Raw genomic sequence first — 17,418 nt, 5'->3', positions numbered from 1 at the left:
GATCTCTAGGGGGAATTTCGAAGGGGCTTCTGGATGAATTCCCGAAAAACTCTGGAAGGAATTCCTGATGAAATTCTTAATGAATACAAAGGAATTCTAGAGGAACGCGTTAGTGTTTTTGAGTTCGTTTTGCTTCGTACTCACGAAGCAGGCGGGTGCGAATAAACTCAGACGCGGTTTACTCTCGAAACCATTCTTTATTACACCAACAAAGCTAACCTCAAAATGACTGACAACTCTCAGGCCATTTTGACAGATGTAATATGACCATGAAAAGGACGAAAACAAGAGCGATAAAGTAGAATATATGATCTGTCTTTATCTTGCATATTTTGTGTGGTCTGTCAAAATGACCTGTGAAGTGTCAAATATTTTCATGGATAGCTTTGTTGATGTACGGAACGAATAGTTCGACGAAGAGTGCAGAACGGTTTTGAAGGAAAAGAACGCAGCGAGGGCGGTAATGCTGCAGCAAGGGAAGCGGAAGAAGCGGAATGCGAAGAAATGGAACTGCTGTGCCATTCCTAAGAAACACGGAAGTTCTATCAGAAGCTCAACGCATCCTGATACGGCTTAGTGCCGCGAGCCGAAATATGCAGGGATAAAGACGGAGGCATCTTGACGATCGAAAGATGGAAGCAGCACTTCGATCAGCACCTGAATTACGTGGAGTACGTAGGCATGGGAGACCACGGCAACGGAGGAAACGACGACTCCAGTGCAGCGGAGGATGGAAATGAATCAACTCCCACGCTGAGGGAAGTTAAGGATGCCATTCACCAGCTCAAAACCAACATAGCAGCTGGTAAGGATGGTATTGCAGCTGAACTCATCAAGATGGGCCCAGAAAAGTTGACCACCTGTCTGCTTCGGCTGATAGTCAAGATCTTGGAAACCGAACAGCAACCGGAGGAGTGGAAGGTGCTCCATTCACAAGAAAGGCAACCATTTGGAATGTGAGAACTTCAGGACGATCACTATTTTGAATTTTATTTATTTATTTACTTTAATTAGCGACACTTTACACCGAAGGTGCATTCGTGTCGTAAAATATTAATATTTACAACGTCACTTTTTCTTCGATCTTGTGATCATTTTCCATTCTGGATCAGATTTCTGGGTGCACTGATTGCATGATCGTTTTGCTGTATTTTCTTCCTTTGTTCCATTCGACTCGGTTGACAACCGCCGCTTCGCTGAATCATTATCGGTACTTTCTGTCGTTCCACCGTTCTCGTTCTTCCATCCGTGGTCGTTGTTGTTGGCATTCTCGTCGTCGCTGTGGTCATCGTCGCTTTCAATTTGAGTCGCCGCGGACGGTAGTTCGTTGTCTTCGATGTCGTTGTTGATCTGGTCGGTATCGTGTTCATGAGCCAAGTCGGATGGTGTTGTGTGTGGCTGCTTCTTGGTGCCGCGAGCCGTCGTTTGATTGCTTTTGTTCGCACAACTAACGTATGTGCTATGGCTGTTTACCACAATATGCGATGGTATTGCTTTATCCAACCGCATACGAACAATTCTCACGCCGTTCGGTATCCCCGAGAAATAGTTCTTCCACACTTCATTTTGTATGGAGATCACTTTCCCGTACTGCTGCAAATGGTCGGAGATAACATCGTTGTCCATTTGAGGTGGCAGATCGTGGACTCGGACAGTAGTAGTGGGACCATCCACGTATACTGGAATGTAATATCTCATTCCTTCGATCGTGAAATAGTGCTGGAGGTGGTGCTGCCTTTGGAGCCGTGGGGCTACGCCTGCATCGTTCATCTCAATGAACAAAGAGTTTTTGATGTTGTGGAGCTGGATGTTCCTCACATCAGCCAGGTCAACTTTGATGAAATCCTTAAGGAATTTTTCCACTTGTTGTAAGCCGGGTCGCTTCGGTAATACGCCGAAGTCCACGACTAGGGTATTTTTTCTGTGCGAAGACATCTTGCAGCGATGCAAAATTTATTCGCAACAGAAAGAGAAACTGACGCACGAGAGCGTTGAGAAGGAATGTCTGTCGCGAATGAAGGGCGCTTGTCAACTGTTGACTATTTTGAATGCTGCCTACAAGGTGCTATCCCAGATCATCTCCCGTCGTCTGTCACCTAAAACGAATGAGTTCGTGGGAAGTTAGCAAGCCGGCTTGGTCGACGGTCGGTCGACAACGGATCATATCTTCACCGTACGGTAAATCCTCCAGAAATGCCGTGAATACCAGGTCCCAACGCATCACCTGTTCATCGACTTCAAAGCGGCATACGAAAGTACCGACCGCGCAGAAATATGGAGAATCATGGACGAAAACAGCTTTCCTGGCATTGGCGTATCTAGGATTTTTTCCTAGGGGGTGCCTGGGGGTGCCAGTTTCAGTGGCTTCCAGGTTATTTTGCTTTTTTTTTGTATAAAGAAACACCGATCCATCCTCAATTTCTAAGTACAATGATATACTGCGTCACGGGACAAATTAGCCTGAAAATTTAAACGCGCTATATTTTAAAGGACATTTTCATTTTAAAATCCGAACCGTTGTACTAACTTAACACTTTCCCCGCCATGTGAGGTTTGAGAACTTGATAACTTGGTTACGTATAATACATGGAATTTGTATATTCAGTTTGAGCTTTTCAATCATCACCACCCCTTTGTTTTGTGGATTGAATACATTGATTAGGAATACATTTTCAGAGCAATTATTAGAAGTGTAAATCTCTTAAACTATAAAATATCCATAAATTTGCGTGTTACTTGTATTCATCGTGACATCCCTTTTGTTTATTGCATGATAACAACCCTTATAAAATAGTTTTAAAGAACAATTGTTAGCGTCTTTTTTTCCTCTCCTGTTGTGGAAATTAAGCCACTGCGTCTAATAAGCTGAATAAGCTTTGTGCATTATATGAGTTATAAATTATTGAAGCTATGAAATCAGGATACATATTTGCATTTTTGGTTTGACCACAACATTCGATTTTTCTCTTCGGGATTCTGATTCTATGTTATAATATAAAATAAGAAATTTGTGTTTTCGGAAAAACATTGTTCCGGTAATTCCTCAGGGAGTATTCCCGGAAATTTATTTGGAAATTGTTTTGCAAATTATTTTATTTGGACTTCTTTTAGAAATCTTTCAGTAAGGTACCCCGGGGCAAGTGGGACCTAAAAAAATGCTAATTTGGTTTCGTCATGCCAAAAATTTCAGAACACAAATTTTTCAATAATTCCAATGAACCCAAAAGACGTTTTTGGTATATTTGGTCGGCGTTAAGTCAGACCGGACCATCTGTTTTTCAATGATTTTGGGGAAATCTCCTGCAAGCACTTGGGATATCAAATCTAGCGCATTGTTTTCTGAAAAACTATAGTTCATATATGTAATGACCTATCTGCATCAAAGAAACGTTGAAAAGTTCAGAATTATCGAATTCCTTCGCTTATCTTTACCTGTGCAAAAAACCGCGTAGTCCACTCTGACTGAACACCGACCATTTGTACTTATTAACGTGCATTAAAACTGTTTCAATTTTTTTTTACATTCCATATATTATGCATATAATGAAAAGTGTAGCATATCTTCATTTACTGCGTTTCACGGGGCAAGTGGGACCTATTCAGAGTTTTTGTTCAAAGGGCTTAATATAAGTTGCAACAAATAAGATAACATAAATCATAAATCTCTTATATGAATGACTATGTTTAGAGATTAAAATAAGAGGAGGTTTATGGTATCATGCATAAATTACGTAACGCATAAGAAATCGCTGGGGAAAAAACTTCAATCAACTCTAGCAGCTCATACAAAATAAATTGATTTTTTTATACAAAAAGAGCGCCGTAAAGTGAAGAGACAAAAGATTTCGAAACTTGGTCTCTTTATTATATAGTTGATGAATCTCGCCAATAGTAAATCTGGGGTTTCGAGATTTTCAGTAATATTTTCTCCCTTACATAATCTTATGATCAATAAATAATGTTTTATTAATCATGAATTTTTAAAAGGCCATTTCCGTATCTAAATTTTATATGGACGATTCCTGAATGCTCAGAAGAATGCACTATGCAGCGTTAAGTGGAAAAATAATGGAAGATATTTAGAGAAAAACATAAAAAAAATGCTTTTAGATTTTTTTTACCCAAGGTTTTATCAATAAATAAATTATAAAGGTAATAAATTATAAAGGTAATAAATCAAAATGAAATACAGGTTTTTCGCTTGAAATTATTTGCAGGAACTCCAAATACTATACTGAAACAAAAAAAGTATTTGTAGAATAACAAATCTATTTTTAAACGACGAATGTAGTAGAGCACGTCAATCTCACCTAGTGAATTGAAAATTGCATATGAACAACAATAACGTATATGGTCTCTTTATGGTTGAAACAATAACATTTTTTGTATTCAAAGTATCCGTAGGTGTGATACCTATGTTTTCCATGAAGAATGTTAGTCTTAAAAATAAATAATAAAAAAAATACTAGCTACAGGTCTCACTTGCCCCCGATTCTCACTTGCCCCGGGGTACCTTAATTCCTTTGAATATGACAAATTCCTTTGACAATTTCTTTAAGAATTTATTTGGTAATATGTCTGGATTTAATACTAAACACCTTTAACGCATCCTTTGAAATTTTCATTTGAAATTACTTTTGAATTTTCTTCGGCAATTCCACTAGGAATTTATTTGGCTTTTTTTATATTTCATTGGTAAATCCTTTGAATTGTTTTCTCGAGAGTTCTTTCGCCAATTTCAAGTAGTCTTTCAAGCGATGTTTTGTTAATGTTAGCAATTCTATTGATATTTGCTTTTTAAAATTCTTCAATTACTCTTCAGGAAAATCCTTTTGGAATTCTTCTAGTTAAGCCTTTGGTAATTCATTCGACATTGACTATGGTAATTTCCTAAATTTTTTTTTGGAAGTGTCTTCGGCAAGTCATTCTACTTTTTTTTGGATTTTCGTCGATTTTTTTACTTTTATTATTCATTCTATTAGGTATTTCTTCACCAATTCCTTCGAAAACTCCATCAGAATTTCTTTTATAAATCGTTTCTATAATTTAAATAAAAATTCATTTGACAATTTCTTCTAGATTTCTTTAGTAATTTTATGAGGAATCCCTGCAGCAGATGTTTTCGGAACACATTCGGCATTTCAGGTGTTACTTGCATTGAACACTTATTTGGGAATTTTATCAGAAAATCTTTTGGAAATCTTGGAAACTTCTATTATTACTTTAGGAACTTCTTCGGAAATTCCTTTGGAAATTAATTCGGCAATTTTCTTTGATGCATGCATGCAACCACTTTTGGAATACTTTCTAAATTTTCTTCAGAAATTCCTTTGATGATTTCAGAAAATTCTTTGAATTTTTTTTGTGAATGTTTGTGGAAATTTTCATAGAAACATTAAACAATTTATTGTGAGATTGGTTTCGGCAAATTTCTTTGAAGATGCCTTTCTATTTTCATCAGGAATTCCTCTGGTAGTTCTTATATGAGTTCTTTTGACAATTACTTTGAATGCTCTAAGGTAATTTGTATGAAAGTTTTTCCGGCAATTTGTCAGGAAATTTTTCGCGAATTTCATAGGATTTTCTTCAAGCAAGTACATTTGAGTAATCACGACAAAATTGTCTGAGAAATTTGCAAAATAACTTAAAAAGAAATTGCCTGAATAATTACGGAGGAATAGCCATTGAAATTAAAAAAAAATCAAAGAAATTGTTGATTGCATTCCCAAGAAACGTAACTAGCTGAATATCAGTTTCTTAAACTAAATTTTGCTTAAGAGTGGTTTGTTCCTCTTCTAGAAAGATAAAATGTTTGTTGGGTTCCAATGAAACTACCGTAGACATTTTCAAAAAAAAAAAAGAATACAATCATGCCTAAGGAACCCACACAGAAATGGCCATACTGTGGTTTACGTAATACGGAGCAGTGTAATCTCGAATCCCAACAGAATTGTATCCACATCTCTCATTTTGTCAATTAATTACAAGTTTTTCCCGTACACATACATACGGTTTCACTAGAGATTTCTCTAGTACCTCCTAGGATTTCTCTGGAAATTCCAATAATTCCCGAAATTCGTTTATGGATTCCTCTAGAGATATATATATTTTGATTCCTTCAGCTAGAATTCCTTGAAGAAGACCAAGAGGAATTTCAGGTGTAATACCATGATTAATTTCTAGAGTAATCTATGAATTCCTGGATGAGTCTTTAGAAGAATCCCTGCAAGAATTCTAGGAGAAATCTCTAGAGGAATTCCTGCAGGTATCACAGTAAAACTTTCTGGAGGAGATCTAGGAGGCATACCTGAAACATTAGAAGCATCAGGAAATGCTTATGGATTTCTAGGAGGAGTTCCTGGATGAAAGTCATTAGGAGTTCCTGGAGAAGTCCAACAATAAATATTTGAAGAAATCCCAGGATTTTTTTAAGATTTCCAGGAGGACTCACCGAAGGTGCTTCTGCAAGACTCCTAGGAGATCCCAGCAAGTTTTTAAAAGAATTTCTGGAGAAGTTCTTAGAAGAATCCCTAGAAGAAATCTGGGAGGTATTACAGTAAGTCCTAGGAGTCCTAAGAGGAATTGCTGGAAAAACCACAGCAGGAATAGCTTGTGAAATTCAGCTGAAATTCCTGGATGCCAAGATGAGTTCCTGTAGGAATCCCATGGGAAATTTATAATAGAATCTGTGGAGAAAATATCTTGGATGAAAATTCCAGGAGGAATCACCGGAGAGTTTCTGAAGAAATCACAGGAAAAATCTTAGGAGGTATTCTTAGAAGGATTCTGGGATGTATCACTGTAGAAACCTCAGCTGAAATCCTAGAAGGAATCGCTGGAGAAAACTGTACAGGAATTTCTAGAGAAACCCCATCAGGAATGCCGGGGGAAATCCAAAAAAAATCCTTGGAATACCTAGAGAAGTCCCTGCATGAACCGGTAGAGGTATTCTGGAAGAATCTATAGAGAAGGCCCTGAAGGAATCGCAGGAGGATTTTCTGAAAGAATCTCAGGAAGAATTCCAGCGATAATGCTAGGATAAATTCGTATAGGAATTTCTGAAGAAATTGCTGGAAGAATCACCGGAGGAGTTGTTTAAGGTATTCTTGGAGAAAGGCCAAAAAGAGTTTCTGCAGGAATTCCATGAGGATTTTCTGGAGGAATCTTTGTATTAAATCTCTGAAGGCATTCCTGGATGAGTCCTTGGAGATATCCCTGGTGGAGCAACTAAAGGAGTTTCTGCAAAAAATCCAGGAAAAGTCTCAGCCAAAAAGCCAGGAGAAAGCTCTAGAAGAATCCGTAGCATAATTTCTGAAGTACCACAGTTAGAATTTCTGTAGGAAGAATATCTGGAAGAAACGCATGAATTGCTTGATCAGTCACAGCTAGAATATCTGGAGGAATTCCTAGAACTCCGGGAGCTGTCATAGAAGTAATTTCTAGAGAAACCCTAGAATCAGCAATGTCAGGGGTATCTTAAGAGAAGTTCCTCTAACAAATTCCTGAAGGAATACCTACAGTTCTCCTTGAAAGAATCAGTAGAAGTATACTGGAGGAATCCCTGCTAGAATCGCTGGAGGAATTTCTGGAGGAATTTCAGGAAGAAGTATGCCAGGAGAAATCCCTAGAAGTATTTTTGAAGAAGTCTTGATGAGAATTGCTTGAAGAATTCCAGCTTTTATTCGTGGAAGAAGGTCAATAGAAGTTCACCCACGAGACGCCTCGTCTCGTGGGTGTAAATAGTTCTTACGTGTGCACAAACCCAAGAAATTGAGTGTCAATAGAAGTTCTTGGGGAAATCCCCTGTGGAATTTCTGGAAGAACCTCTGTAGAAAGTCCTGGATATATTTTTGAAGAAATGTATGGAAGAATCAATGAAGAGATTTTATAGAAAAATCTCAGGGAGATCTTCCGGAATAATTTCCGGAAGAACTTTCCTAGTAGAATTCCAGAAGCTACCACAGTGAGAGTTTTTAGAGGAGAAGAGAAAATGGTGGAAGAATCGTAGCAGGAGTTGCTTGAGAAATCCTAGCCACAATTCCCGGATGAAGGCCAATATAAGCGCCTGGAGGAATTCCATGAGAAATTTCTGGAAGAATTTCTGAATGAAATCTTTGAAGGAATTCCTGGAAGAATCACCGGAGGAACTTCTGAAAGGATCCCAGGAAGATTGATTGAATAATTGCAACAGAAATTCCTGAAGAAATCCTAATAGAAATTTTAAGAGGAATCCTCAGAAAAAATCCGAGAAGAATCATAGTAAGAATTTCCAAAGAAATCCTAACAGAATTTTCTGGATCAATCTCTGCAGAAATTTGTACTATGTATGTACAACCCCATCAGGACTGCCTGGAGTATCCTAAAGGAAGTTTATTGAAGAAATATCGAGAGGAATCTATAAAGGAAGCCTAGAGAAAACACTGTGCGAATAGATAGAGGTATTTCTGGAGGAATCTATGGAGAAGTCTGTTGATCTTACCAATATCCAAATGTGTCATTAATAAATATTGCAATTATTGTGTGAAGTTTTAAATTTTAGTTGACCGTCAAGGAAAAATTCTAGGGGGTGCCAAATTTTTCTAGGGGGTGCCAGGCACCCCTGGAACCCCTCCTAGCTACGCCAATGTTTCCTGGGAAGCTGACTAGATTGATTAAACTTAAAGCAACGAGGGACGGTGTGCAAAACTGCGTAAGGGTTTCGGGTGGACTATCCAGTTCATTCGAATATCGCCGGGGACTGCGACAAGGTGACGGACTCTCATGCCTACTCTTCAACATCGCTCTGGAAGGTGTGATGCGATGAGCCGGAACAATTTTCAACAGCCGGGAAACGATTTTCACAAAATCCGGTCAATTTGTGTGCTTTGCGGACGTAATGGACATTATCGCCAGAACATTTGGAACGGTGGCAGAGCTGTACGCCCGCCTGAAACGCGAAGCAGCAAAGGCCGAACTGGTGGTGAATGCCTCAAAAACAAAGTACATGCTGGTAGGCGGAACCGAATACGACCGTATCCGTCTGGGTAATAATGTTACGATAGACGGGGATACCTTCGTGGTGGTGGAGGAATTCATCTACCTCGGATCCTTACTGACGGCTGACAACAACGTGAGCCGTGAAATTCGGAGGCGCATCATCAGCGGAAGTCGGCCCTACTACGGGTTCCAGAAGAAACTGCAGTCGTAAAAGATTCACACACGCACCAAATGTACCATGTACAAAACGCTAATAAGACCGGTGGTCCTCTATGGACACGAAACATGGACCATGCTCGAGGAGGACCTGCAAGCACTCGGAGTTTTCGAGCGACGCGTGCTAAGGATGATCTTCGGCAGTGTGCAGGAGAACGGTGTGTGGCGGAGAAGGATGAACCACGAGCTCGCTGCACTTTACGGCGAACCCAGCATCCAGAAGGTGGCCAAAGCCGGAAGGATACGGTGGGCAGGGCATGTTACAAGAATGCCGGACAACAACCCTGCAAAGCTGATGTTGGCACAAGAAGCACGATGGGCGGACCAAGTGGAGCGTGACCTGGCGAGCATTGGGCGCGACCGAGGATGGAGAGCGGCAGCCACAAACCGAGTATTGTGGCGTACTATTGTTGATTACATCTTGTCTTAAATGTGATGTTAAACAAATAAATGTATGTATGTATGTTTGTTGGTGTAATTAATAATGAGTAAGGTTTGTGCTGGTTTGACACAAATGTTTGTGATGTGTCATGGCAGAAATGTTCTGCCGCCGTTTGCTAGGAGAACAGCGGTGCTGAACATTTTTTGTATCGTTTGCTCTTTTTTGAAGTAAAAAGGCAAGACATTACGGTCTAGTGGAGACGTGGGGTTAAGAAGATCACTAGTATACAATGACAGATTTCCGTGTAAACATATTTTCAAAATAACGGTTCTGTAGGATCTAAGGCTGATTTTGGGAATGTTTAGCTGTGGTGTGGCCTGGAAATCATGCACTTCCCAAGCAGCACCATTTATCGCAATTCTGTTACTGCAACAGATTACCCGTTCTGGAAATTGATACGGATTTTTTTTTATATTGATAAATGGATCAAATTTTCGACTTTATATGTGAAATTTCGCCACTTCTGATATAAGGCATCGCACTTCACGCCATCAACAGCCGCCCAACAATGCCGCAATTTCGCGAAACTACTCGTGTTACATGTCCATGTTGGTCGCTTTATCTGCGGTCCTTAATCTGCGGATCGGCAGCGGCTTTACTCCTGCCCGGCACAAACGCACATTCCAGATATTGTTATCTTCGGTGGCTGTTCTTCCATCCTCCACCAGGTTAAGCTCATTCGATGTGATTGCCTTTTCCAGTTCAGCGGGAAATTCGCCGTAAGAAAGACACTTGTGTGGTGATGGCGCTGGTGAGATAATTCATATTTTGCTGCTGCCGCGTGACCTGAGCGTTTCAGAGCATCATTGAGGTAGTCCGCCGGGATCTCGGTTCAGCCAGCAGTGTAGCTCGGAAGCATCTTGCCATACAAGGCGTTTACATGGATCGGATCGGTTGAGTGAGTTGTGGATTGATTTTGGTGAAATCCACGTGTATGTTTGGTTTGCCATAGATGGGGATCTCATTTTAGGAGTATCCATTTCGAGAGATTTCAAGACAGGTAGATTGTCTGGTAGAGATAACTTAATACGGGAACAGAGAGCAAATTGGAGCTTGTTTGTGATAATCGAAATGCCATATTTGGAACGATTTGCTGGATAAAATTTGAAGGAAGAGCTATCACAAATAACACTAGTTTACAGCATTTTTGAACTAGGTAAGTTGATGATCGTTTTTGGTGTAGAATCATGCCCTGAGTTCGAAAACGCGAAGGAAAAAAATTACAGTAGAGCGGAAATTTTTTCGACTTTCCATACAAGGTTGATGGTTTGGAATCGATTTTTGTTCTATTTTTAAGCAAAGTCGCTCACTTCACACACCTCATTCTCCGTAATCAATGCTCCGATTGAGCTGAATTTTTTACTGTATCTCGCCTACATATGATCCCGAGCAGAAGAGAATAACAACAGCATAACAAAATGCGTTATTTTGGCAAAATAACTGCATAATGGAATTAGTAATTTTATTGTTATTAACATAACATATTGAGTTATAAACTTGTCTGTCATAAGCGGCAAAATAACAAGTCACATAACAAAAATTTGTTCCTGAAAAATCAATTTAATAACATGTTTTGTTAGTGGCAATAACAACTTAATAACAGTGAATTTGGGAAATATTTCAATGACAAATTTTGATATTAAAGAGTTATTGATAACATTCCGAAAGCAAAATTAGGGTAAAAACTAACTTTTTTTACTCATTTCGGGTAATTATTTTAAGTGTGTTATTCTATTTTTAGAAAATAATAGGTCACATAAAAAAAAATTTCGAATTCATTATAAAACTTACAAACATTGACGGGATTTGAACCTCCAATCCTGCTATCATAAATTTTCAGTCGCCTTTACCAATGAGGCTATCACAGCACTTGCAGTGAGGGACGATAGAAGCTTTACTGGTTCTACGTATTGCCAGTTTCCCCATTCCCCCATTTCATGTTTGCCAGTCGCAGGACAAAAATAGACAGAGATTTGAATGCAAGATCAAACAATGAACCTCTCTCTCTTACCAACAGCGCTATCGCGGTGAGCAGACATGTGCACTGTAACACTAATAACAGTGGTGGCGTTCGCATGGCCCGTCGTCGGCTGTTTCGGAACAAAGAGAACGACGAAAAAGTTGCTAGTCGACTATTTATGATTGAGCTTTGTCATGGGGTGCATTTTGGCGGCGACAAAGATTCTTTCCAGACGGAGATGATTTTTTTTTATTTTTTGTTTTGTTCGCGTTGTGAGAACGGCGATTATACACGTACCTACGTGAGCGAAGGTAAAAGGTAATTATATCATATGCCGATATGATTACTTCTGCAGTTGCTGTTTAGTTTTATTCTGTTTTAGATTATTTTTAGTAATGAAAAAAGATATTTATGACATAATGTCAATCAATATATGATCGAATAATAATAGATCGAAAGAAAAAAGTTATAATAGACAAATGCAATCATCAATTGAGCAGAATTGTCTGTATAGTTGACATTTTTTATTGATTAGAATTATTTAGTAGGTACCATATTTACTATCTCCACTCTCACTGACATTCATTACTTCGTATTACATAGTCTGTTCGGTACTTTTTGACGTTATAATTAGAGGTTAGAATAGCAGTACTGTTAAAATGACATATAAATTCAACTAAGTTTACTCAATTTTGAGATAAAAAAACTCATTTGCAGATGTATCACTTTTTGAAGCTAAAATTTTACTTAACCTATAAGAATTGGGAATCGTAGAAAAGTGATACGAATTTGGCACCGTAACGGGACTGGGATATTGAAAGAAGGAAATTAATACAAAGATAAACAAATCAATAGCTATGATGCTATATTTACCCAAAACTCAAATTATAGCAATGAATAAAATAAAAAATACGGAAGAGTCTGATGAAATTTCTAGAAGTTGCAATGCCTTTATTTTTTACTTCATAATATGAAACAGCAGACAATAAAATAAAGAAGATAAACTATGTAATGGTTATATCTGCGATAAATTTTCTCCGATTTTGACAATATTGATCTCATTTGATCCAGATTAATTTTTTCCATCAAAAACAAATCCGACTGAACCGATCTGGTCATCGTGAGTTAAGAAAAACCCCGAATTGCCATACACGTGGAATTTTCCATAGACCAGCTGCAATTGGCTTCTTTAGTGGTGTTGAGATAATTCCATATTCACAATCTACATGCCAAACTGAGCCGAAATCCAAATTTTCATGAACTTCGGTGAACCGGGAACCTATTTAAAAATCGATTTAAAGTTTGTATGGAAGCGATTTGTCGAATCACCCCTCGTCGCATTTCGTACTGGGCGGAGCTGTCAAGCAGTTGCCCAGCTGTCAAAAGGTGATTTCAAAAAATCTTTTTGTAATTGAATTTAGGTATCAAAATAAAGTTTTAAAAATCTGAAAAAAATCATACTGGCTTAAAAAAAGGTGCTCTTTCGAATAAAATCAAAAAATCAATATATTATTCTTAATTTAAAAACCCAATTGGTGATTGGTACAAATTAAGTACCTTACCAAGAAAAAAAATGTTAAATTTAAATTTATACGTTCAATATGTAGTCCGTCCAAAGTCTTACACCGTACATCAAACCGTTTTTAATTAGATTTTGTTTTAGATTTTATAGAGACATTTTAAAATCTTCTCCTGTGTGGTAGGGATAGGATTTTTCAAAACACCATCGTTCTTCTTCTTCTTCATGCACCATCAAATCACCAATAGCATATCTGCCCAGCCTAGGCCCAAAGTATTGACTTCAAAGTAATCATTACGAAGCATAAATGTCAATTTCTTGATTTTGCTTTGGCTGACCAAGTCAAGGTTGACCGTAGCATTTTCATAATTCAAATCTCAATTTGTTCATCGAGCACATGTTCTGTTGTGCTGCACGTGGATGTCAAAGTGTTTTCAACAGTGTAATTACGAAGCATGTTTCACGAGAGACCATATCTTTTCAATACGCTAACTCCAACAACGCCGATATTAGAATAGAGGAGCTTAGAAGCAAAGGGGTGTAAGTTACAAAACCCACTTTCGAGTAAATGAGCTTTGAAGTTTTTCACCAGTTTTTCATCCCATTCAAAATGTATGGAGTTTCAATATCAACCCAATTTTCTCTGATTTACTGTAATTTTTCTTATCATAAAAATAATCTTTAAAAAGTCCTTGTGAGCTTGAAATCTCAAGATTTTTTTATATGTTCAGCTCAAACTCGACAAAACGGCCACTTACACCTCTTTGCATCTGGGCCCCTCAATAGCATAAGGATATGTTCCAGAAAATTTGGACTTTTGGGAATACCGCGTAACCCAATCGTTCTATTCGCATAACCAATCAATAAAAAACAAAGATTTCTTATTCAAACGAGTCGAAGTTCACTTAAATCGGTTCAAAGTTGAAAAAATATGAGTACTTTTCAGTTTTGAGGGTAGCCGGATACGCTTCCGGCATTCTACGCAATGAAAAACAAGAAAAACTGCAGCCCCTCAACAGCAATTGAATGTTTTTTTTTTAATTTTTCAATTACATAGAATAAAGCTGTTTCCTTATAAGCATTTTCTGATCTTTTACCTGCTATCCATCGACCTTTTGCTCTACAAGCAATGAAAAAAACGAATACTTAATCAAATTTCTCATTTTTTGTAATATAGCTAAAAATTAAAATTATTTCATATTCTGATATAATTATGTTATTTTTGCAGCTGATTATTTTGTTCAGTTGCAAAAATAACAAAGTTATAACAGAGTTTGTTCTGATTTATTTGTAACAAAACTAGTTACAAAAGATTATAATATATTTTGTTATAATTTAGTTTGAAACAGTCCATGTCATAACAAAATTATGACATAATTTGTTAGTTATATCACATTAAGATATAATTATGATATATTCTTGTTATGTTCATCTAGTCGGGTATGGCCTCCACTTTAGCATCCTATTCTACATCATATATGACTTCGTGATGGCTGAGAATTCTATATATTTAGACCAACATGTGAGAATGCGAACTTCAGTTTCTCTCTTCCCTAATAGGTGTATTTTCAACTATTCATGTAGTTATCTTTCAAATAGGTAGATCCGACTTCATCCTCTGGAACGACAGGGAAAACATGTGAAATACAAAATATGTCTGAAAAATCACATTCAAAACCATCTACAATTTTGGATTCAGCTGTCTGTATTAGCGTCGTTCAAACAAGTTTACTCCATAAGTTTGACATTTTTATCATTGAAATTCACATGTCAAAGGCGGAATCTGGAACGTCCCTTTGAAAACCTTAAAAACCTTCAATATCGTCTGCTATGTTCTCGTTTAGATGTATGCAGGGTACTGCGCCACTTGGGCAGTGGCTGGTATTTTGGGTACTTTTCAGCTACAACTCAGTCAATTTCAGAAATTTAGCAAAACCTCACGCCGCCCAGCAGGGACTTCGTTTTGTACACATTACAGCACCTCCATGTCACGTAGTATACCACACCTCTTATCAAATGTGATACCGTAAGCGTACCATACTTTGCGCACCTAGGGCCTAACTTTGCGCAGTTTTCAAAAAATCGTTAAACAGTTTTTCTGGTGCATTATGCAAACTTTTTCCCACGGAATACTACCTAGTGATATGGGGCATGCACTTTGTCTCAGTTTGGATGTAATGATAAATGGAAGAGGAAGACAAATTGATGAGTGAATATGCAGTTGCTTTCCCTCAAATGCTGTAAATAACGTTGTAGAATGACGTAGGTTTTGTTTCAAAATTTGTTTTAGTTTAGATAGCAATACCATAAAGTATGTGTGCACTCTCAATAATACAATAATAACCAAACTTGTTCCACAACAGAATGTAATATTGAAATGTTATTTAAGGGCTGCATACCAATTGCTTGGTCATAACAAAATAAGATTGTCCAACAAAACATGTTATGGAAACGTAATGCCTTGATAATTCAATAATAACAAAACAAGATATAAAAACAGGTTTTGTGATTTCGTAGTTATTAATTTGATATTCCCCTCTGCTCGGGATATGTCAAAAAAAAACGTTGAGAAAGAATTTTTAAATTGTTTTTTTCTTATTGAAAAAAATACATTTCTTCATATATTTTCGGAAATTTTGCTAAAATTTAAGGAGATCGTTCCCAAAACTCGCCAATATCCTGAATTTTATCAATCTGACGCAAAACCTGCATTCAGATGATCGAATGGTATTATATTCAGCTTTTAATTTATGGAAAAAGATTCAAAATTGATTGAACAAAACGCAAGATATTTGAATTTTATTAAATTCCATATTTTAAAAAGTTGTAAAACTCGATATTCAGCTAAAACTCAAAAACTGTTCTACTTTAAATTTTTTGAAGCACGGTTTCGAAATCAGCGCTAAATTATGCTTCAAAAATTTTGGTCATTGACAGAAGTTCACGACTTTCGTTTTATTTTGTAAACTAGTGTAATTATTTGATTTGTGTAGTTTCTCTGTGTCGAATTGTACATTTTATTAGTGAAATAGTTTCATTCTTGTGCTTGCTGTATCAGTTCAGCAATCAACCCCCAGACCCGTCATTCAAGGTGGTCTTCATAAAACCTTGCAACGTGATTGCGCCTTGCCATACGGTTAAATTCGACCCATTTCCTAAAATCGTACGAGAGTAATTTAAATTCGAGCAAAAATCACCGCAGCAAAGCGCACCTCTCGACGCACGGATCAATCAATCCAAAAATGGTCAAAAACACTTTTCATCCCTGAACTGCACTCACTTCTGGACCTTTTAGCACTTTGCGCCCAGGCAATTCGACGACGACGACGACGAGGACGACAGTCAGCGCGTCAGCGCCGCCGCGGTCGTTCAGGAAATGACATTACGGTGCAATGGGAGGCAGCACGCTCCGGCACAACACTACTTGAATTAATTTATTTAATTTGCGCACCAATCGCCCTGCCCCATTTGCGACTTTGGTTTATGCTGCCGGGCGGCTGATGGTCGGAACTCTCCAGTGAGCATGATCCGAATAAGAAAAATGAATTGAATTATTATAAAATCCATTTACAGCTTTGGTAGTTCTTTGACCATTTTTGTATTTGATGGCGAGTGAAAAACTGGTCCACCCGTACGAACATGTGCCCGGCATCCGTCGCTCGCCAGCAGTGCATGCAGTGAGAGGGAAATTGATACATTAAAATCATTGCTCGGCGGCATGTTGAAATGTTTGCATATTTTTTGCATTCATATTATATGCACGTTACCCGGGTGAAGAGATTCCGCGAATGTCAGAAATTATCAAATTTATTGACTTCGCGTTGGTGTTCGCTGTCGGTGCGGTCCGTTTGGTGCCCCTTTTTTATGTCATCTGTTATATGGACAGTTTGCTGTGCCTTTTCCTCGACAATTTTGATACGTTCCGGATCAAATATGGGGCACTGGTGGTAGTACCCGCACTTGTGATGGCAGTTGGTTTTTTTTTCGAAATGGTATCAGTAGAACTACAGTTGTAAAGGCCAACCGAATCAAGTTGACTCTCTGTCAAGATACGTCAGGACCAGAAATGCAACCAGTTTAATAAAGCGAGTCTTTTCAGAGTGTTATCAGCAACAGAAACAGTACGAGTGTTATTCTCGTCGCAACAATGTCATATCGGTGGTATCTACATACAAGTAAAAGAGCTGATTGAATTGATCTGACTCGTAGATCATGAAAAGCAATACGTTGATTAAGCTATATCCCAAGTTCGTATGTTTGAGAGTAAAAACGACACAGAAAATATAAACACAATTGGTATAGGGT

The 17,418-nt window shown here is 37.9% G+C and overlaps 2 protein-coding genes across 2 annotated transcripts in view; both read right to left on the bottom strand.

Moving 5' to 3' along the window:
* LOC109621337 (NADPH oxidase 5) overlaps positions 1-17,418 on the bottom strand; it is a 411,936-nt gene that overhangs the window by 142,489 nt on the left and 252,029 nt on the right. The gene's annotated exons all lie outside the window — the stretch shown is intronic.
* On the bottom strand, positions 1,004-3,119 carry LOC134288901 (uncharacterized). Its single transcript, XM_062854832.1, has one exon. The coding sequence runs from the start codon at positions 1,933-1,935 to the stop codon at positions 1,069-1,071; it is 867 nt and encodes a 288-aa protein (XP_062710816.1). The 5' UTR covers positions 1,936-3,119; the 3' UTR covers positions 1,004-1,068.

The sequence above is a fragment of the Aedes albopictus genome, chromosome 2, assembly GCF_035046485.1.
Source record: "Aedes albopictus strain Foshan chromosome 2, AalbF5, whole genome shotgun sequence".
Lineage (NCBI taxonomy): Eukaryota > Metazoa > Arthropoda > Insecta > Diptera > Culicidae > Aedes > Aedes albopictus.
Note: the sequence above shows the minus strand (reverse complement) of the source record. Positions and strands in the feature narration are given on the sequence as shown.